The following is a 22098-nucleotide window of genomic DNA, read 5'->3' as shown; positions in this document are numbered from 1 at the left end:
TGGACTCTAGTTGTAAAATAGATTGTCCTGTAAACATTTTAGCTTTTGAACTACTGTTTGATGGATCCCATACTAAATCAACCTCCCTTCTAGCTTTTAAGGTGGATGCTTAAACTTTATGAAAAGTTGAGTATCTTGGTCTTTATTTTAGTGCTGTTCTCCCAGTAATTTTATTTATTCTTTGTAGAATGTTGCAGCTGGGTGAGAATTTATTTTCCATCCCTGACTTAAAATTTTTAAAATTCTAAAAAAATTTAGACATAGAGCACATAACAGGCCATTTTGGCCCATGAGTCTGTGCTGCTCAATTTACACTCCATTAACTGACACCCCCAGTGCATTTTTGAACTGGAGCCCTCAAAGACACGGGGAGAACTCCTTGCAGACAGCGCAGGATTCAAACCCCAGTCCCCAATCTTTGGCGCTGTACAAGCGTTGCGCTAACCGTGCCACCCTTGAGTGGTCATGAGGCAAGAAAGGAAAGAAAACAAGGATCTCGAAGAGCAGATAGTGTCAAAATCAGAATCAATAAACAGCAGCTTTTATTCCACAAAAAAGCAAGCTCTGGGGATGATGTGAAAATTTTGAGCTTAATCTTGAGTCTCAGCTTGTGCTGTTTGTTCACTTTTGACATATCAGTGATTTTTATGAAAGAGAGTTTGATGTACACTGAGAGCATAATGCAGCATTCGCCTTTTGTGCATAAAGGAACTGGAGGAGGCTGCAGGACAGGCTGCTCTTGAGGAGCAGAGGCGGCTGCAGACACAAATGCAATTGCAAGATCGATTCCGACAGGAGCTGGAGCGGGAAAAAAATGTAAGTATGGAATGCTTAATGCTTGCTGCAATGTATTCAATTGCTGGTTGTAATGAGAATTAATTGATCATATACATTGCACGACGTACATATGCAGCTCGTTGAATGGTGTAATGACAACAACCTTGCTCTCATCGTTAGCAAAACCAAGGGGATGATTGTGGACTTCAGGAGGAAGTCAGGAGAACATGTCCCAGTCCTCATCGAGGGCTCAGTTGTGGAGAGGGTCAAGAATGTCAAATTCCTGGGTGTCAACATCTCTGAGGATCTATTCTAGAGCCTCCATGTTACGTATCTCCCTGCTGGATCTATTATTTCCTCCTCTATTTTGATTGGTACATTTTTATTGATTAATATAGCTACTCCTCTAGCTTTTGAGTTATATGATGCTGCCGTTACATGCCCTACCCAGTCTCTCCTTAATTTCTTGTGTTCCACTTCAGTTAGATGCGTTTCCTGCCCGAATGCTATATCTATTTTTTCTTTTTTCAGTAAATTTAATAGCCTCTTCCTTTTGATTTGGTTATGTATTCCATTAATATTTATAGTCATAGAGTTCAACATGGCCATCTCATACTTTGTTTACACCTCATTTCTGCTTCCAATTAATTTTATTAATTGCCTTCTCCAATATATTTTCTCTTGTCATGTATCTCAGAAATTTTACTAAAACGGATCTTGTTGAGACTGTGGTTTTTGGGCTAATGTTCTGTGTGCCCTTACTATTTCCATTCCTTCCTGCATTTCTTTTCCCCATTTCCATTTCTCAGTTTTCTTTTTTTGAATGCACTGTATGACAACACTTCTAAAATATAAAATATTTCAACCATTCCCACATCTAAAATTCCTTTAACCCCAAGTGTCCCCCCCTCTCTGAGTCGCCCCTTGTCCCTTGCCGGGCAACCACAACTCCTCTCTCCATTCGGACTGCGAACCCGTTCGCAAGTGTCACTGATTTCGCAGTGACTGTTATTCTCTCCCACCCAACCCCCTCCAGAAAAGACCTTTATCTTCACATTACAACAAAGCTCCCCCTCTTTTCTTCTCTTTTCCTGTTTCCTTTTTATCTATTTATTTATTTATTTTTAACCCCATCCTCTTTTTTCTCCCCTTCTCCCTTACTTCCCTTTTCTTCCCTCCTTTAGTTCTTACGTGTACATTATTTTTACTTCTTTATATGTAGTTTGTCATCGTTCTTTGTTCTTGTTACATCTCTTCATCTCTCTTTCTGTCTTGCAGGCATTTTGCAAATTCTCGTGCTTTCTCCGGATCCGAGAACAGTCTGTTTTGTTGCCCCGAGATAACTATTTTAAGCATCGCTGGATATCTTAACATAAATTTATAGCCTTTCTTCCATAGGATCGATTTTGCTGCGTTAAACTCCTTCCTCTTCTTGAGGAGCTCAAAACTTATGTCTGGGTAGAAAAAAATCTTTTGACCTTTGTATTCCAGTGGTTTTTTTTATCTTCTCTAATTTTATTAATTGCCTTCTCCAATATATTTTCTCTTGTCATGTATCTCAGAAATTTTACTAAAACGGATCTTGTTGAGACTGTGGTTTTGGGGCTAATGTTCTGTGTGCCCTTACTATTTCCATTCCTTCCTGCATTTCTGGCATTCCCAGGACTTTTGGGATCCATTCTTTTATAAATTCTTTCATATCTTTGCCTTCTTTATCTTCCTTAAGGCCCACTATCTTGATATTGTTTCGCCTACTATAGTTTTCCATTATATCCATCTTCTGAGCTAACAACTCCTGTGTTTCTTTAACTTTTTTGTCACTTTCTTCCAATTTCTTTTTAAGTTGTTCACTTCCATTTCTACTGCCATTACATGTTCTTCCACATTTTCTAATCCTTTCCTTACATCTGATATGACCAGCTCTGTTCTACTCACTTTTTATTCTGTACTTTTCATTTTTCTTTTCATTTCACTAAATTCTAGTGTCAACCATTCTTTTAATGATTTTATTTGTTCTTGAATTTTTTTTTAATGTATGTACTGTCCATTCATTTTACCTCCTATTCCTCTGTGCAGATCTTGGTCTTCTTCTTCTTCTTCTGTGTCTGCTCTTGGGTTTGTGTCTTCTATTTCTCTTCCTTGTATCTGTGTCTCTTCTGACTTTCTTGTTGAGCTGCTTGTCTCAGTTTGTTGGGTATTTTTTTTTTCCATGGTTTTTTTTTTTTTTTTTAATTTTTTATTTTTCACACCATAAATCACAATAGCCATGATATACACTTTTTCTTTTCCACACATTTACAGTGACTTTTTCTCCCTCCCCCCTCCCTCCTCCCAAGTTTTCCATGGTTTCTTGATGTTGGTCCTCTTCTGCTGGGCTGGTTCTCTGTTGTGTCTCTTGCTTCCTTTTTAATTTCTCACCCCTCCCATTCCCATTGCTTTCTTTATCTTCCAACTGGGGGCCCTGCCGTCTGGCCTCTCTCAGCTGTTCATACTGTGGAGTTTCACTTCACAGCTGGTCCCCCCTCCCATCAGTGTTCTCCTTGTCATGCACAGTTGCGCACCTCTGTTTGGCTCCGTGAGCCAATTTTGCAGTCCCGCGGTCGGTGGGTTGCATTCCTGCGGGGTCTCCACTAACCTCTTTCCACAGCGGGTCCCTGCTTTTTCGTGCAGGTAAGGCCTTCACCTTTCTCTTCCGGCGTCTTTCTTTCTTCTTTTCTTCCCGTTGTTTTTGGCTTTTCTTTCTTAGGTGTCATTTTCTCCACACCTTTATTTTTTATGTGCTGTGATTTGTTGTCTGGGGCTTTGCTTTTTCTTCACTTTTTTCCTTCTTTTCTGGAGAGGGCTGGTATTCTCCTACCGGCCACTACTCCATCATGTAACTTCTCCCCTGGAGCCTCCACGTTGATGCAGCGGCTATACATTGTGAGGTGTCTGAGGAGATTCGGTCGGTCACAGAAAATTCTCACAAACTTCTCCAGGTGTACCGTATTCTGGCTGGTTGCATCACTGTGGTTTGCACTATTGATGCTGCTATAAAACACTGAATTTCATGACAAACAATTCTGATTCTGATTCTTACTTGCTGCAGCTATTGAAAAGAAATACAAAACAACTGAAAAACCATGATGCTTAATTGAATTATAAAGAGACAATAAAGAACAAAAAAATTAGTGTAATGGATCTGTGTTAATATTTAGGTTAAGGTTAAGCAATATTTCTTATAGAGTTAAAATATTGTACATAGGTTGGTACAGGGTCATACACTGGTCACAGCACATTTACAAATACACCATTGAACTCAGAAGCAGTGTTTATTTTCAGAGTGGTCATGTCTTGGAAAGACAGCTAATGGTTTTGAAGTGGGTCTTAATTGTTCAAAAATAGTGGAGTGTTTGCTTTATTAAAAATTGAAGTATCAATGGAAACTGCTGAAGGAAGCTATATACTTTTAAATTAAATTGAACCAGAGAAATTAAACTCAGAGCCTCGTGAGTGATTTACTTAAGCCTTTGAAACAGAATTGAGGCAATCTACATGGTTTACAAGAAAAAAAGGGGATGGCCACTGTTTAAAATTTCAAAAACTGATCACATGATTTCAAAAAAATTGGAGCTGACCTCATTGATGATGTCCAGAAAAATGGTCAAATTCAGACATTTTGAATGAGAAACCTCCAGGAGTTGAAAAGTCAAGACATCCTGGAAAGACAGGAGTAAAACAGCAATCTCTAGAAAGAGAGGGAGATACTGATCTGTACTTTATCACAGTCTGGAACACCAGTGTTAGACCTTTGTGCAGCAAAGGGTTGAATTACAGTAACCAGAATAGATGTTGTTATGTGACTCCTAACAAAAGGGGACTACAGAAGTAAGTGGATTTTGAAAGGGAGACCACTTTTTTTTTGTGGAGTGGACGGAGCAAGCCCCTTTTCCATCTCCCTGTTCCAAAAATCAATTTAATATATGGTCCCTAGATAAGGGACGTATCAGATATTAAACTGATAAAAACAGATACTACACTTGATCTTAGCCAAAAGGCCGACTGCTCTTGAAAATAATCGTGGAGGTCTTCATGGACATCTTCAACACCTCATTGCAGCAGTCCATCATTCCCTCAGGGAATGATTGTCACCCCAAGAGGGTGACAATAACAGGTCTCAATGACTACTGCCCTGTTGCACTGACCTCCATCATTATGAAATGCTTCGAGCGTCTGGTGATGGAATACACCAAGGCATACCTTTCAGAAATGGATTCTTCAATTTGCCTGTGGAAGAAATCTTTCAACTGACAATGCCCACTTAGAGAAGGGCACCTCATACGCCAGGCTGCTGTTCAACTACTTCACCTCGGCATTTAATACAGTCATTTCCCAGAGGCTGGTGGAGAAGCTGTCCTCGCTGGATCTCAATTCCCCTCTCTGCAACTGGATTCTGGACTTCTAACGGAAAGACCACAGTCTGTATGGGTCGGTAACAAAATGTCGAGCACCATCACACCTCAGGGCTACGTACTCAGCCCGCTTCTGTTCACGTTACCTACCCACGAATCCATCACCAGATCCAGCTCCAAAAATGTCATCAAGTTTGCAGATGACACGATAGTAGTTGCCTCATCTGGAACAATGAGTTGCACAACAGAAAAGAGGTGGAAAATCTCGGGAAATAGTGTTAGAGTAACAACCTAAGACTCAATGTGGACAAGTTGAAGGAGATGATCATGGACTTCAGGAGGATCAGGAAAGACCACCCTCCACAACACATCAATAGTTCTGTAGTGGAGAGAATGGACAACACCACGTTCCTTGGAGTTCACTTAACTGGTGACCTATAGTGAAAACACAACACCTCCTCACTTGTCAGGAAGGCGCCAACAGCGACTGCACTTCCTGAGAAGACCAGAGCGGGCAAGACTACTGGCCACCATTATGTCAACCTTCTGCAGGAGCTCCTGGCCAGCTGCATCACACGGATCAGCGGTTAATGCACAGACCATAAGAATGGCAGAGAGGATCACTGGAGTCTACCCCCTTTCCCCACAACGATGTGATCTACCGGGATTGTTGTCTGAAAAAGATGCTCAAAATCATCTAGGACCCCTTCCACCCCACACACAACATTTTTCAGCTCCTCCATTTGGGAAAGAGATACAGGAAGATCAGAGGCAGCGCCACCAGGCTGAGGATCAGCTTCTTCCCACGGGCAGCGAGAACGCTGAACGATCGTGCTAACTATCTGAGACTCTCATATTTACTAAACAATATTTATTTATATCAGTGAATACTTGTCCTGCATATATATGTGTGTTATGTCTGGTTGTGTGTCTGCATGATTTGCCCGACGACAGGAGGAAGCTGTTTTGTCGGGTTGTAGTTGTTCAATAAGATGACAATAAATTTGACTTATTTTGACTCTCCTTTTCTGCTGTTGGAGTAGTCCATGAGTCCTGTGAGAAGGATGATAGCTGTTGGAAAGAAAATGTTCCTGAACCTCGGGGTACTGATTTTCAGGCTTTTGTACCTTTTGCCTGAATGTATCAGCGCGGAAACTGGCGACTTCAGGGGTTTTTACAAGGCTCTAAAGGCTGTGTACGGCCCCTCACCCCAAGTCCAAAGCCCGCTGCGCAGCTCAGACAGCAAAGTCCTCCTCAGCAACAAGATCTTCATCCTCAACCGATGGTCAGAACACTTCCAATCTCTTTTCAGTGCCAACTGCTCAGTCCAAGAATCCGCCCTGCTCCAGCTCCCTCAACAGCCCTTAAGGCTAGAGCTGGATGAGGTCCTCACCCGGGAAGAGACATATAAGGCAATTGAACAACTGAAAAGTGGCAAAGCAGCAGGTATGGATGGAATCCCCCCAGAGGTCTGGAAGGCTGGCGGCAAAACTCTGCATGCCAAACTGCATGAGTTTTTCAAGCTCTGCTGGGACCAAGGAAAACTGCCTCAGGACCTTCGTGATGCCATCATCATCACCCTGTACAAAAACAAAGGCGAGAAATCAGACTGCTCAAACTACAGGGGAATCACGCTGCTCTCCATTGCAGGCAAAATCTTCGCTAGGATTCTCCTAAACAGAAAAATACCTAGTGTCGCCGAAAATGTTCTCCCAGAATCACAGTGTGGCTTTCGAGCAAACAGAGGAACTACTGACATGGTCTTTGCCCTCAGACAGCTCCAAGAAAAGTGCAGAGAACAAAACAAAGGACTCTACATCACCTTTGTTGACCTCACCAAAGCCTTCGACACCGTGAGCAGGAAAGGGCTTTGGCAAATACTAGAGCGCCTCAGATGCCCCCCAAAGTTCCTCAACATGGTTATCCAACTGCACGAAAACCAACAAGGTCGGGTCAGATATGGCAATGAGCTCTCTGAACCCTTCTCCATTAACAATGGCATAAAGCAAGGCTGCGTTCTCGCACCAACCCTCTTTTCAATCTTCTTCAGCATGATGCTGAAACAAGCCATGAAAGACCTCAACAATGAAGACGCTGTTTACATCTGGTACCGCACGGATGGCAGTCTCTTCAATCTGAGGCGCCTACAAGCTCACACCAAGACACAAGAGCAACTTGTCCGAGAACTACTCTTTGCAGACGATGCCGCTTTAGTTGCCCATTCAGAGCCAGCTCTTCAGCGCTTGATGTCCTGTTTTGCGGAAACTGCCAAAATGTTTGGCCTGGAAGTCAGCCTGAAGAAAACTGAGGTCCTCCATCAGCCAGCTCCCCACCATGACTACCAGCCCCCCCACATCTCCATCAGGCACACAAAACTCAAAACGGTCAACCAGTTTACCTATCTCGGCTGCACCATTTCATCAGATGCAAGGATTGACAACGAGATAGACAACAGACTCGCCAAGGCAAATATCGCCTTTGGAAGACTACACAAAAGAGTCTGGAAAAACAACCAACTGAAAAACCTCATAAAGATTAGCGTATACAGAGCCGTTGTCATACCCACACTCCTGTTCGGCTCCGAATCATGGGTCCTCTACCGGCATCACCTACGGCTCCTAGAACGCTTCCACCAGCGTTGTCTCCGCTCCATCCTCAACATTCATTGGAATGATTTCATCACCAACATCGAAGTACTCGAGATGGCAGAGGCCGACAGCATCGAATCCACGCTGCTGAAGATCCAACTGCGCTGGGTGGGTCACGTCTCCAGAATGGAGGACCATCGCTTTCCCAAGATCGTGTTATATGGCGAGCTCTCCACTGGCCACCGAGACAGCACCAAAGAAGAGGTACAAGGACTGCCTAAAGAAATCTCTTGGTGCCTGCCACATTGACCACCGCCAGTGGGCTGATATCGCCTCAAACCGTGCATCTTGGCGCCTCACAGTTCGGTGGGCAGCAACCTCCTTTGAAGAAGACCGCAGAGCCCACCTCATTGACAAAAGGCAAAGGAAGAAAAACCCAACACCCAACCCCAGCCAACCAATTTTCCCTTGCAACCGCTGCAACAGTGTCTGCTTGTCCCGCATCGGACTTGTCAGCCACAAACGAGCCTGCAGCTGACGTGGACATTTACCCCTCCATAAATCTTCGTCTGCGAAGCCAAGCCAAAGAAAAAGATCAGTGAGAAGAGGTTGTGATCGTGGGCTTCCTTATGACATTAGCTGCTTTCGTGAGGCAGTGCCTCGTTTAAATGCATTTAGTGGAGGTCAGAGCCTGTGATAGACCTGACTATGTGTGTTACCTTGCATAGATTTTCTTTTGTGTAAAAATGGTTGCCCTTTTAGCTATGTATTTAGTTTGGGCTGAATAATCAGCAGAATTTTAACTGTGTTCATCCACTCCTGTACAACATTTTGGAGTTCTAAGATGTTGATTCTCATTATACTGACCAAGAGAACCTTTTAATGTTAATTCTTGGCCTAGCCTTTCTGGTAACCATGAGGAGATCTTGTATGCTCATCAGTGTAAGGATTATTAACTGTGCACTATTTTAGATCAGAGAGCAGATGGAAGAGCAAGTAGCTCAGAAGTCTTCTGAACTGAAACAATACTTGCAGCGTGTCCACGAGCTGGAGGACATGTATAAGAAACTTGAGGAGGCCCTTGAAGATGAACGACAGGCTCGCCAGGATGAAGAATCTGTTCGTAAACTTCAGACCAGGTCAGAAAACTGTCTATTTATATTTAAAATAGTAAATTTGACAGAAAATATGTTGTTGGGATTGTTCTGGAGATGTGCATTGAGGGTGGGGCCTGGTGGAGCAGATTAGAAAAGTTGTAGGAAGTTATGTGGGCGGCACCGTTACTGTAAAGGTTTGCGCAACACTGTAACAGTGCCAGTGACTTGGGTTCGAATCTAGTGCAGTCTGTAAGGAGTTTGCTCGTTCTCCCTTTGTCTGCATGGGTTACCTCTGGATGCACCAGTTTTCTCCCACAGTTCAAAATGTACTAGAGTTGTTGGTCAATTGGGTGGCCAGAAGGGCCTGTTACCATGCTGTATGTCTTTAAGAAAACAGTCTATGTGTCATAGAGGTGAGAATTTGAACATAAATGGTGAAGGAAAATGCAATTGTTTTGATCTATGCCTAAATCACTGGCAAATGGTTGAAAAGCATTAGACTGAGAAACTATCAAATGATAAGAGCTAAATTTACTTGGTAAATCTCAAGATTATTAATTGAATTGGTATACGAATGAACAGATCAGGAAGGTGAGCATATGGCAAAATGGAGGAGTTCTATTTCACAGGACACACTGGCACAGTTCAGGAATGAGGGTTACTGAGAAAGGAAGAGAATTCAAAATTGAAATAAAGGTTCCTTGTGTGCGTTTATTATATTTCTTTTGAACAATCCTCTTATAACCAAGCTGACAAGTTATACTAGAGTTAAGAATAAGCTAGATTTAATTAGGTAATGTTTTGACTTAATATAATCAAATTCATAGTTGCTGAGTGTCTAGATTTTGATACAAAATGCAACATTGGCATGAGATTGATGGCAGCAAACTGATCAAAATTATTATTGATAAACCTACTGTTGAAGAAATATTATCGGAGAACTTAGTGTAACACAAGTTGATATGTCTGTGATTAAACCACTGTATATATGTTTGGATGTGTTAGGAGATGCCCCTTGCTGACTGTGCCTGTAGCTCCTCCCACTGACCCCTGATTAAAGGTGACTGTGCCACAGCCCCCTCCTTAGTCCAGGACAGTTGGCCAGTCTGGATGGACATCCATTCTGTTGTGAATAAAAGCCTATCAGTTACTCTGCAACTTCTAGTCTTTGAAGTTATTGATGGTGCATCAATGTTCTTTAATGGAATAAGCTTTATCTAACTAGTAAAATACCTATGCATATCAATGGGTGCCAAAAAACATAGAGTACATAAACATGCAAAGTTTTGCAGCATGGGTTGTGTAGCAGTTAGTGTAATGCTTGTGCCAGTGATTCAGGTTTGAGTTTGGTCCTGTCTGTAAAGAGTTTGGATGTTCTCCCTGTCAGCTGCAGGTTCTCCAGTTTCCTCCAAACTTTTTGAAATGTATGTGGTTGGTTAGTTAAATGGGTGGCACAGGTTTCAATGGGCTTCTATTGTGCTGTATTGTTAAACAAAGAATTAAAAAATCAACTAAATCTGGAAACTAAGGGAATGACAAATGCAGACAAAAAGACACTAAGAATTATAAAAGTGAAAATGCAAACTAAAGTTATGTGAGTATTATGATGTTTGCTGAATAATATTCAAAATGCCAATTAGAATATGGCAGAATTATGCAATTATTTTGTCTATATTGAAAGATTCTTGAATTTTTATGCAAATTAGCAATACTTCAAGGACTGGAATTCCCCAAAATCAGCAAGAATATGATTTTAGAAAAGCAGGTAATATTAAATACCTGTACTGACAAATGCCCAAGATCTGATTACTAGACTTTTAAATGCAGACAGTGAGGAAATTGCAAATAATTTGGGCAGAATTGTTCAAATTGGTCTCAATTCAGGAATAAATTGAAGAATTACAAAAGTACATCCATTACTTGAGAAAGGTAAGAGAGGAATAAGGAAGTTGTATCCTTCCAACTTTGGAACCAATTACAAAGTGATAATTACCAGATTATTGTCCAGGATACTGAGGATCAGTCTCCAACTCTTCTTTAAAATAGTGCCTTGGGATATTTATGTTCCATCTGTGGGAGCAGACTGGACCTCTGTTCACTATCTCTTTGAAGGTGACCTAGACCCTGGAGAACACACTGGTATTGGGACCTCAGCCTTTGCAAGTTACTTGCATCTTTTCAGAGTCAGAACCTGCTCTCACTGTCGAAGACTGTTACTGCTGCGAGAACCATTTGGAGCCTGAGGTATTGGCATGGAGTAAAGTAGGAAAGACAGTGGTATTAGGGGATATGGGGAGAAGGCAGGTAGGTGGAGTTAGGTCATAAATTAGATCAGCCATGATCGCATTGAATGGCGGAGCAGGCTCGATGGGCCATTTTTGGCCTACTCCTGTTCCTACTTCCTATGTTCCTATTGGGTGCAGGCCTTGGGCTCTGTAGGGCAGTGGTTTTCAACCTTTTTCTTTCCACTGTAAGTAATCCTATGCCATCAGTTCTCTGTGATTAGTAAGGGATTGCTTCAGGTGGGATGTGGGTGGGAAGGGAAGGTTGAGAATCACTACTCTGGACCCATTTGTTACTGAAATATTTTGCATGAAAAAAAATTGTCATTGGTTCATTTCCTTTGGAGTTATGAAACCATGCACATAATGAATCAATTAGGTATGATTAAAACAGTGGTTTTCAAACTTTTACTTTCTACCCACATACACCTGAAGCAATCCTCTACTAATCACAGAGCACCTATGGCATAGGGAATACTTAAAGTGGTATGTGAATGGAAAGAGAAAGGTTGAGAACCACTGCTGTAGGTCTTAGAAATAGGGGGAAGGGTGATTGTGGACTGTGCAGATGGGTGGGTGGGACCTCAGACCAAGTATTGTGAGCAGGAGTCATTGGAAAAGATTGAAAGATTTGGGGAAGGATGGAACTTGACTCAAGAGTTTTAGGAGTACTTAATCTAGGATGTTCAAGTTTATAAATCAAAGGGTGATCACAATTTGTGAGGGATGGATATGGTGTTGATGCCATGCAAAGTCGGACATGAATGCAGAGCTAATTAAAGGCATTTAACTCATTAAGGAGTTCCTTCCAAATTAATAAAACATGTTATTCCAGGAGCGAACTTCAATGAATGACCATTCCTATAACATATGATTCAACTTCTAAAGCAACATTCCAAAAAAAAAGTTTCACATGGCATGTTGTAATTGGAGTCTATCAATCTTCTGATCAAAGCAAACACAGCTCAATAAAAAATCCATTCAAATTTCTGACACAGTTTTAACCCTGCCAGTAAACGTCACAGCTATCATTTTGTGATGTGCTACTGCTCGTTGGATTCTATTGTAGTGGGGGGGAACTCAGCGTGATGGGATCCATTATCGAGTCAAGCACGTCTGAATTGACTTCTCCCAGTTTTAAATTGGAATTTCAGCCTTGATAATCATGTTCAAGAGAGTTAGGCCTGGTTAGCGTAGCTTTTAGCGCAATCCTGTTACAGTGCCAGCGACTCAATTACAAAAGCCAAAATATTCTTCCCTCTCTCAGTTAAAGGCACACACCAGTAACCCTTTAACAAATCCATCTTAGTAAGAAATTTAGCTTTGCCAATTTTATCAATACAATCATCTATTCTTGGAATAGGATAAGCATCTGTTTTAGTTACTGAATTAACCTTCCTGTGATCGGTACAGAACCTAAAGTTCCACCTGGTTTCAGTACCAGAATACAAGGAGAACTCCAATCTGAGTTCGAAGGTCTAATAATATCATTTCTCAACATATATTCCACCTCCTGATCCATGATTTTACTCTTCTGAAAGTTTATTCTATATGGGTGGTGTTTTATGGGACTTGCTTCTCCTACATGTACATCATGGTAAATCACTGGTCTTTTCTTGGAACATCAGGGAATAAATTTGTGTATTTCAAAAATAATTATTTCAACTGCATCTGCTCTTGTAACTTAAGATGGCCTAATTTTTTTTCCAAATTCTCCAAAATTGCTGAGTTGGACAGGCACACAGGAACCATGGTTTCTTTCAGGTTACCCTCACAAGATTCTATTTCCATAATCTTATGATCCATAACTTCCTCAACCCTGTCAACAACTAACACCTCAGATTCAGATTGTTCTCCACTACCTTTATTCTCAGTTAGCGCAATGCTGTTACAGTGCCAGCAACCCGGGCTCAAATCTAGCACTGTCGATACGGAGTTTGTAAGTTCTCCCTGTGTCTGTGTGGATTTCTTCGATGCTCCGGTTACCTCCCACTGTTCAAAGTGTACTGGTGCTCTGGTGTAATTGGGCAGCACGGGACAGGTGGGCCGAAGGGGCCTGATACTGTGCTGTATATCTAAATTTAAAATCTCTCTGAAATGAAACTTAGAGGCAGTACCTTCCAACGAAGAGGCAAGAGAGCATCCAGTGGACTCACACTGTCACGGGATAACAGCTTGGTCGTCCGTTTGGGAATACCTTGCTATGAAAGGAACACAGTTGCAGTCAGGTCATTATTTCTATCATGAATGATTTTAAACTGTAATTCTGTTAGCTTTGCCAACATTTTATTTCTTTGCTGATGAAGATTACTGGAAGAGGAATGCAGTAAAAGACAGGATTTGGAAAAGCTACACTTAGAGCAACAACAAACTATCCAAATGACTGAAGCAGAAAAGCAAGAACTGGAAAATGAGAGATCCCAAAAAGACCGAGCACTGGAAATGGCAATGAAGCAACTGGATGAACTCGAGCAGGAGAGAAAACAAGCCCTTGAGCAATATGGGGTAAGATGGTAGCACATTAAGATCAGATATATCCCGTGGAAAATTACATAGTTACCTGATATGTCACACAAAGTTTCTGATTTTTTTTTTTTGAATGCTGATCTACACATTCTGTTCTGGTGAACAGAAAAGCCTGAGTCAGTTAAATTTGTTTCTTCTGGATTCCTCGTTACTGCACATCTCTCAAAATTCAGGATTAAGTTCGAAGTCAATCATCTGGCTTGCAATGTGTCAATATGGAAAATCAAATTGACTTTCAACATGTACCTTTTAGGAAGCTGCTTCTGAGTGCAGTGAATTTTCAGTTAATTGGCCAATTCAAGGAAAATTTGTTGTAATTGGACACAGTGGTGGTGTGGAGCAAACTGTTCAGACTCACTAAGGTTATGGAAGGAATGAGTAATGGTAAAGTTATATGGAGTTGGGCCTAGTGGGATTAGTTCCACTCAACCAGAGACAATTTGATGGAGGATTTTTAACATTATTACAACTTCTGTGAAGTTGAATAACAATTATTTTTACTAACTGGAGAACTGGTAGCAAAGAATGATCAACTTAAGACTTGAAAGCAGGGCAAGGAGTGAGGTTAGAAAAAAATTGTTCACACAAAAGAATATAGTTTTGTCACCAAGATTTGTTGAATAAGCAACAATTGTTCAGTTTGTTTGAATATTTTATTTAAGTCCATCCATGTTATTATATACTTTTACATTAGCAAAATTTGTTTAAATTTGAAATGGCAGTGATTACATGGTAATTTAACACTCTCCCTTCCCTCCCTCTTATTCCCCTCTCCACTAAAAAATGTATAATAAAAGAAATAGGTATATAATTATATGAAGAAATTAAAGAAAAAAGAAGAAAGGAAAAGAGAAAAATAATATTGTTTGGGATTGCAGAAAGGATTGGCTCACACATTGGGATCTTACAGCATTTATATAGCGACTTTAGGGAAGAAGATTATTACAGGTCTTAAGAGTTTAGAAGTACATTTTTACATATTTATCCCTAAATTTTGGATATACAGGCTCCAAATTTGTAAGAAAGTAGAATATTTATTTCTTAAATTATATGTAATTTTCTCCAAAGTTACAGCTTTGCATTTCTGTACTCCATCTTTCTGTACTTAAATGTGCATCTGATTTCCAAGTCACTGCAATACATGTCCTTGCCACCACTCTTGCTATTTTAATAAAAAACTCTACGCAATGTACACACATAAACAAATAAAGAAATAGAAACAAATTATGTAATGTAGCAAAAAAAATTCAATGAAATGCACAAGTCAGTGTTCTTAATGAGTCCCTGATTGAGTTAGTTGTTGAGGAATCTGATGGTGGAGGGGAAGCAGCTGTTCCTGAATCTGGTGGTGTGCGTCTTGTGTCACTTGTACCTCTTTCCTGATGGTAACAGAGAGAACAGAGCGTGTGCTGGGTGATGATTTCTGCTGCTCTCCGACAGCAGTGTTCCCTGTAGATGTTCTCAATGGTGGGGATAGTTTATTTCAACAATATGCATCTCCATTTGACAAATAAGCTATTGATTATTTGTTTACAGTTCATGAGCTCAAACTGATTCAACTGTTGTTAAATTTGAAACAGGAAGTGGCAAAGAAATTAGAGTTGGCGACGAGCAAGACAAGGAGCTGGAAGGACAAGGTTGCACAGCATGAAGGACTGCTCCGACTTATCCAACCAGGTAAGAAGAGGAAGTAATTATCATGCAGCATTGCTGTCAGAGTAGTATCATTCACACAGTTAACAAGTGACCAAATCTGATTGGTAGATGCCAGATGAGTTAGTTTTCCGGTTGCTTGAGACTAACTTTTAGAATGCCTAACTAATAATGCACGTTCATTAAGAATAAACAGTTTAAAAGACAAAAATACTATACTTACACTGAACAAATTTCACTTCCATGAATATATAAACTTCAAAGCATTTTACTCTATTTTCAGTCACATTTTTTAAAAACTATTGCTGCATCTGCAGGTTCCTCCCCCTCCACAGAGCCACCCGAAAGACGAGCAATAATATTATAGATAATTACTCTCTCCCCCATTTACAGATAAAGCTTTACAATATACTAATAAAAATAAACTCTTACTAAGCAGGGATAAGGAGGCACTTTAAGAGAGTCACCCCAATAGCGAGTGGCATCAACCAGCTCTTCATTCTTGGGTGACACCATTTAATTCAGGCTCAACTTTATTTAACCAGCTCCTACAAGCAAAGCACGATCAAGGCACTCTGCTGGCTATCTTCACATCTTCACCAAAGATTTACGTGTTACTTCAGAGAACATTTACTTTTATAATTTTAAACTTTTATTTCCATTTTTATTTATTTATTTGCATTTTTAATTTATTTTCCTTGTTTTTTTTTGCTAGCTGCTTGAATTCTGGATAATAGTAGTTTTTTACTGTATCTGAAGTTGGAAGTCGTGGCAAAAAAAGGCAACATGCTTGCTTTCAGTGTTGCAGCTACATCAGTATATAAACTAGGTTTTCAAAACAAAAATCACCAGACATTCACTTATTGAAACTTAGTTGCACGAGGGCAGGACCAATCTTCCCTCTAATTTTTAGTAGTCAGTAAAAATCTTATGTGGTGGAATTTTTTTTTCCTTGTGACAAAAGTATGTGTGGACTGAATGCTTGTGCAAACATAAACTTGAAATTGTTTCAAGATAATTTTGGCATAGCCCCTCTCTCATGGCTAATAAAACTTTATTGGCATGTTTTAATATAATGAAAGTATGATTGCTTCTATGAAGTAACATATTTAAGATTTCATTTGATACTTTGAACTACTTTGTTTAGTTTGTTGTTCCATTTGTGTGGACATCAGTTTCCTTTGTGCACACGTGCACAACTTAGAGGGCACAGTGGGCAGGACTGGATGTTCTGGGCTTCCGTTACTTCAAATGCAATAGACTGGAGGGGATGAAAGGGGCAGGAGTGGCATTGTACGTCAGGGAAGATATCACAGCTATGCTCAGGCAGGACAGACAAGAGGGCTCATCTACTGAGGATATATAGGTGGAACTGAGGAATGGGAAAGGTATGACCACATTCATGGGGTTGTATAATAGACTGCCCAATAGTCAATGAGAAATGGAGGAGCAATCTGTAGAAAGATTGCAGACATACAATTGTGGTAGTAGGAGATTTTAACATTCCACATATTGACTGGGACTCCCACACTGTAAAAGGGCTGGATGGCTTGGAGTTTGTCAAATGTGTTTAGTAAAGTTTTCTAAATTAATACCAACTGGAGAAAGTACAATACTGGATCTCCTATTAGGAAATGAGACAAGACAGGTGACAGAAGTATGTGTAGGAGGAACACTTTGGGTCCTGTGATCATAATGCCATTAGTTTCAAGTTAATTATGGAGAAGGATAGGTCTGGGCCTTGGGTTGAGATTTTAAATTGGAGAAAGGCCAATTTTGTGGAAATGAGAAAGGATTGAGAATACATGGACTGGGATATGTTATTTTCAGGAAAGGATGTGTGATGTAAGTGGAGAAGGTTCAGAAGTGAAAATTTGAGAGCACAGAGTTTGTATGTTCCTGTCAGGATTAAAGAGAAAGTTAGCAGGCATAGGGAACCTTAGTTTTCGAGGGATATTTGGCATCTAGTTTGGAAGCAAATATAGGCAACATGGTACTTGAGCAGTATGAAGAATGCAAGAAAAACCTCAAGAAAGAAATCAGGAAGGTAAAAAGATGTGAGGTTGCTTTAGCAGACAATGTAAAGGAAATTCCTAAGGGACAAAATTGGTCCCCTTGAAAATCAGAATGGTCTGGAACTAAAAGAGATGGGGAGATATTAATGTTCTTTTTCATCAGTATTCACTCAGGAAACTGGCACATAGTCCAGGGAAGTAAGGAAAACAAGCAGTGAGGTAATGAAACCTATACAGATTAAAAAGGAGGGTGCTTGCTGTCTTAAAGCAAATAAGGATGGATAAATCCCCAGGGCCTGACAAGATATTCCCTCTAACTTTGAGGAAAGCAAATATAGAAATTGCAGGGGATTTGGCAGAAATATTTAAAATGTCCTAAGCCACAGGTGAGGTGCCAGAGGATTGGATGATAGCTCATGTTGTTCCATTGTTTAAAAAAGTTCCAAAAATAACCCTAGAAATTAAAAGCCAATGAGCCTGACATCAGTTGTAGGTAAATTACTGGAAAGTGTTATAAGAGATTGGATGTGCAATTATTTGGATAGCCAGGAACTGATTCGGGATAGTCAACATGGCTTTGTGCATGGTACGTCATGTTTAACCAATCTTAGAGTTTTTCGAAGAGGTTACCAGGAAAGTTGACAAAGAAAAGGCTGTGGATGTTGTCTGCGTGAAATTTAGTAAGGCCTTTGACAAGGTCCCACATGGGAGGTTAGTCAGGAAAGTTCAGATGCTCAGTATTCATGATGGAAGTAGTCAACTGAATTTGACAATGACCGGACAGGAGAAGCCAGAGAGCAGTGGTGGACGATTGCTTCTCAGACTAGTGGTATGTCTCGGGGATCGGTGCTGGAACCATTGTTGTTTGTCAACAATATCAATGATCTGGATGATAATATGGCAAATTGGAACTGCAAGATTGAAGATGACACTGAGATTGGACTGTTGTGGACATTGAACAAGTTTTTCAAAGCATACAAAGGGATCTGGACCAGCTAGAAAAAAGGGCTGAAAAATAGCAGCTGGAATCTTATGCAGACAAGTGTGAGGTGTTGGATTTTGGAAGGCTAATCCAAGAAAGGACATTTTGGGGAAACATGAAGGGGAACTTCTTCACATAGAAAGTGGTGGGCATGTGGAATGAGCTGCCAGCTGAAATGAATGCGGGCTCATTTTTAACATTTAAAAAGAATTTGGGCAGGTACATGGATGGGAGAGGTATGGAGGGCTATGGGCTGAGTGCAGGTCAGTGGGACGGCAGATCAATGGTTTGACACAGACGAGAAGGGCCTGTTTATGTGCTGTAATTTCATGCAATGAAAATGGTCAACAAATCTAGCTATATTGATCCATATTATCTATTCCTGTAAACCATTCCCTGCTGAATTCTTTTAATATTTTAAATGGTCTGGTTTATGGATTGGAATGGTTCAGAAGGATGAGAGCCAAATGCAGGTAAATAGAACTAGCTGAGAATTCCAATATGATTTTCATGGAAATGCCGAAAGGCCTGTTCCGGGGTGTATGACTGATTTAAAATTAACAAAGTATCATAATTTTAATCTTCCAGTTTACCATTAATTTGAGTGGCAATTTGTGAACATCAGATGAGAGAAAGATTGGTCAGAAATATTTAAAATGAAATGTTAATGTACTTTATATAAAATGTTCTCTTTTCTCCCCTCAAAGTATAAATCTAAATATTTGATCATAGACTCACTTAAATCATTTATATTTCTCCACTATGACCTCATTTATAAATGCCTAGATTCATGAAATTAATGGTCATTATATAATTGACTGAGATGCCTTAAACTGGGCCAATTAATTTTTAAAAATTCTACACTGCTGTATAGTTTTATTCAACCTGAACCATTACATTTTTTTGTAAGAACCATTATTTTTTAAAGGTTTCAGTTCTGATTCATTTTTGTCTTGTGTTTGTTTCTGTTTCATTTAAAAATATTCCAAAATGTTAATATTAAGACTATGAACTCTGAAAATTTGGGGAGCTAAGATTATATAAACTGCAGTGGGGGCGCAAAATGAAAAGATGTATGAAGCAGGGAAGTAAATTGGAAAATGATGTTAAAAATCTTCTTTGCAAAATATCGTCAATGTTCTTTTTATTTTCATGTTACCTTGGCCTGTACACATTGAATTGCTCCTTTTGTTGTTAATTCTTGCAGGTTCCAAGGGCCCTCAGTTGATCACAAATTGGGGGCCAGCTGCGTTCACAAAGGCTGAATTGGACCTCCGGGAAAAGAACTGGCAAAAGCAAAAAAATACAGCAATGCAGTAATCTGCCATCTCATTATATATTAAGCATTGGACTGTAATTTTTGAGATGATCACCTGATTACACACTGAAAGAAAGTGCCAAGGACATATTCTTTGTGGTTGCAGTAGTGGTTTGTCAATTAAGTATTTTATACTGAAGTGTTAATATTCTGTGTCCAGATACAGGTTGGACCAAAGTGGACGATGGTCCATTTGAAGTTAATAAGTATTTTTTGTTAGGCTTTTCAATAAATGTCCTGATTGATTCAAGTATTTTTAAACTTTGTTTTACAATAGGCTCACTTGCTGACCTTCTTTGTTTCATGTACACTGGAAACCTGAAACCAAATACAACTCTGTTGGCTTAGTTGAGTAATTTTGAATTATCACAAGACAAACCAAGCTTGCATTATGGATTTCATTCATAGAGCTGTTTATTGTAGGAGAGTCATGAAAATGGGAAAATCCTCTATTTCTACATGTAACTTTTCTTGCAAAATGTTAATATTGACAATATGAACTGTTAATATTTGGGTAGCTTAGACAAAATTTTGATCTTGCAGCCAGTGCATCTTAGATTTGAGGGCCAAAATGGGAATATGGGGGTTACAGAATGGTTTTCTGAAGATATTTAAACTGAAATGTTTAATTGTGTAATCTGTTTTACTCCCCACAAAGGATATGTCTAAAGATCTGTTCATAAACCAGATTAAATCATTTGCATGCCTCCAATATGACCTAATTTTTGCAATACAGTAAAAGTCCAAAAATCTGGATGCCAGAAATATGGATCACCCGAGAATCTGGACTTCTCAAACTCTCGGCTTTTACGTGCATGCTTGTGTGTATGCACTATGTGCGTACTTGGCATGCATGCATTGCATATGTACATTGCGTAAGCACCACCGATGAACTGCCCGAAAATCTGGGCCAACCCAATCCCTGAGCAGTCTGGATTTTAGGACTTTTACTTTATATGGATTTGTGGAATTAATGGCCATTATTATAATTGATTCAGATGCCTTAAACTGTGCTTGTGCAATTACAGTACCATGCAATCAGTTGTTAGACCCAGATATAGTGATAATTCAACAAATGTTTTATCTGTTTAAATCACCAGGTTCTCAAGTTCCTTTTACCAAGATGTTGAGATGACAGATTCTATTTAGATTACTTTTGGCCATGGACTCCTTATTTGCTCTGTGATCCTTGCCAAATCCTAAATGATTAGACTGGATTATGATGAAGTTATTCAGTTAAAAAAAGTAAATGTAGAAAATGAAAGAGATTGATTATGTTGAGCGCTCTAAACTGATACAGAATTGAAGGCCTGTCAGTATTTTTTTTCTTGAGAATGTGGATAATATTGCCCTCAGTGCATGTGCCGAATTCTGGATGTTTGCACAGTGACTATTTGTTATCTCTGAAACAAAATTGTAATTGAGCAATCTAATTTACTTGATTTCTTGATATGAAAGACTCCTTAAAACAATTTTTCTGGTTCTTCTACCTAGATGAAGTTAGCTAATAAAAGCAGATATTTAAGGTGGATCTTAAAATAGTGGAGGTGGCTTTCCTTTTGCATGTTGAATCTGTCTATTGCACTGTGCATTTTTTGAAATTATGTTTTACTGTTATTGACTGTCCCTCGATTGAACAGTTGTTCTGGTTAATTGAAAGTAAAATGGTTGCATTTTAATCACATCCACTAAGAGGTTATGAAGGATTGAATTGTGTGTAATTTATTCTTTAAACGATTGTCTACCCCTTAAAGGTGTTGTTGCAAAGATAATTGAATTGTATACTGATGGGTTCCATGTCCCAGTGCCAGTGATCTGTCACCTGCATGAAGTTTGTACATTTGTGAGACAGAGCCACCCAAAAAATGATTCATAACATTTCATGAAAATGCTGAAAAATGGGCAAATCATCGAAAAATAATTGTGGGAGAAATTATTGCTGAAGAGCTCAAGGCAACTGGTGTGCATGGAAACATTATTAATCCAAAATTAATTTTCACCCAAAGCCTCCCACAAGCAGTGTAATGATGTAATACAATATGTATTGCCACAAGTTCTGTGAATATGATGTCAGGTTAAGTTTATATCCTGAAAATTTCATGAGTCATTCATCATCAATGCTGAGTTTGCTGATTTTATTTTCAAGGCATTCCTGCCTCGTCGAAAGTAGAATTGGCTAGAGTTCTCATTGCTGATGGTCATTATTAGAGGTGCAGTTATGCAAGTCTCGAATGGTGTCAAGATTGAGCTTGATCTCCCCAATTCACAAGAACAGTGCAGCAAACTGTTTTGGGTTAAATGTGGCCCAACTTTGATTTAACTGTTACTAGATTCTGCTGGTGATTTCACTTGAGTAAAATTGTGCCAGGTATGGAATGGCACCGGAGACAACCATGCACTCTACATTTGACATTGTCTCACATTTAGAAGTCCACCAAATGTACATAAAATGTACATTTCTGCTGGAAC

General features: G+C 39.7%; 1 protein-coding gene and 1 non-coding gene across 7 annotated transcripts in view; one reads left to right on the top strand and one right to left on the bottom strand.

Moving 5' to 3' along the window:
• swap70b (switching B cell complex subunit SWAP70b) overlaps window positions 1-21313 on the top strand; it is a 91257-nt gene extending 69944 nt beyond the window's left edge. For all 6 annotated transcript variants that reach the window (XM_069900127.1, XM_069900116.1, XM_069900137.1 and 3 more), the window contains 5 exons: window positions 709-816; window positions 8729-8895; window positions 13442-13640; window positions 15242-15338; window positions 19519-21313. In XM_069900127.1, the coding sequence (XP_069756228.1) occupies window positions 709-816; window positions 8729-8895; window positions 13442-13640; window positions 15242-15338; window positions 19519-19631 (684 nt within the window). In that variant the 3' untranslated portion in view covers window positions 19632-21313. The remainder of the gene's footprint in view (window positions 1-708; window positions 817-8728; window positions 8896-13441; window positions 13641-15241; window positions 15339-19518) is intronic.
• Window positions 4632-4825, bottom strand: LOC138752061 (U2 spliceosomal RNA). Its single transcript, XR_011350348.1, has one exon. It is a non-coding gene; the product is annotated as a U2 spliceosomal RNA (small nuclear RNA).
• Window positions 21314-22098: the final 785 nt, after the last annotated feature.

The sequence above is a fragment of the Narcine bancroftii genome, chromosome 1 (assembly GCF_036971445.1).
Source record: "Narcine bancroftii isolate sNarBan1 chromosome 1, sNarBan1.hap1, whole genome shotgun sequence".
Classification (NCBI taxonomy): domain Eukaryota; kingdom Metazoa; phylum Chordata; class Chondrichthyes; order Torpediniformes; family Narcinidae; genus Narcine; species Narcine bancroftii.
This window is presented reverse-complemented; position numbering and strand designations above follow the sequence as displayed.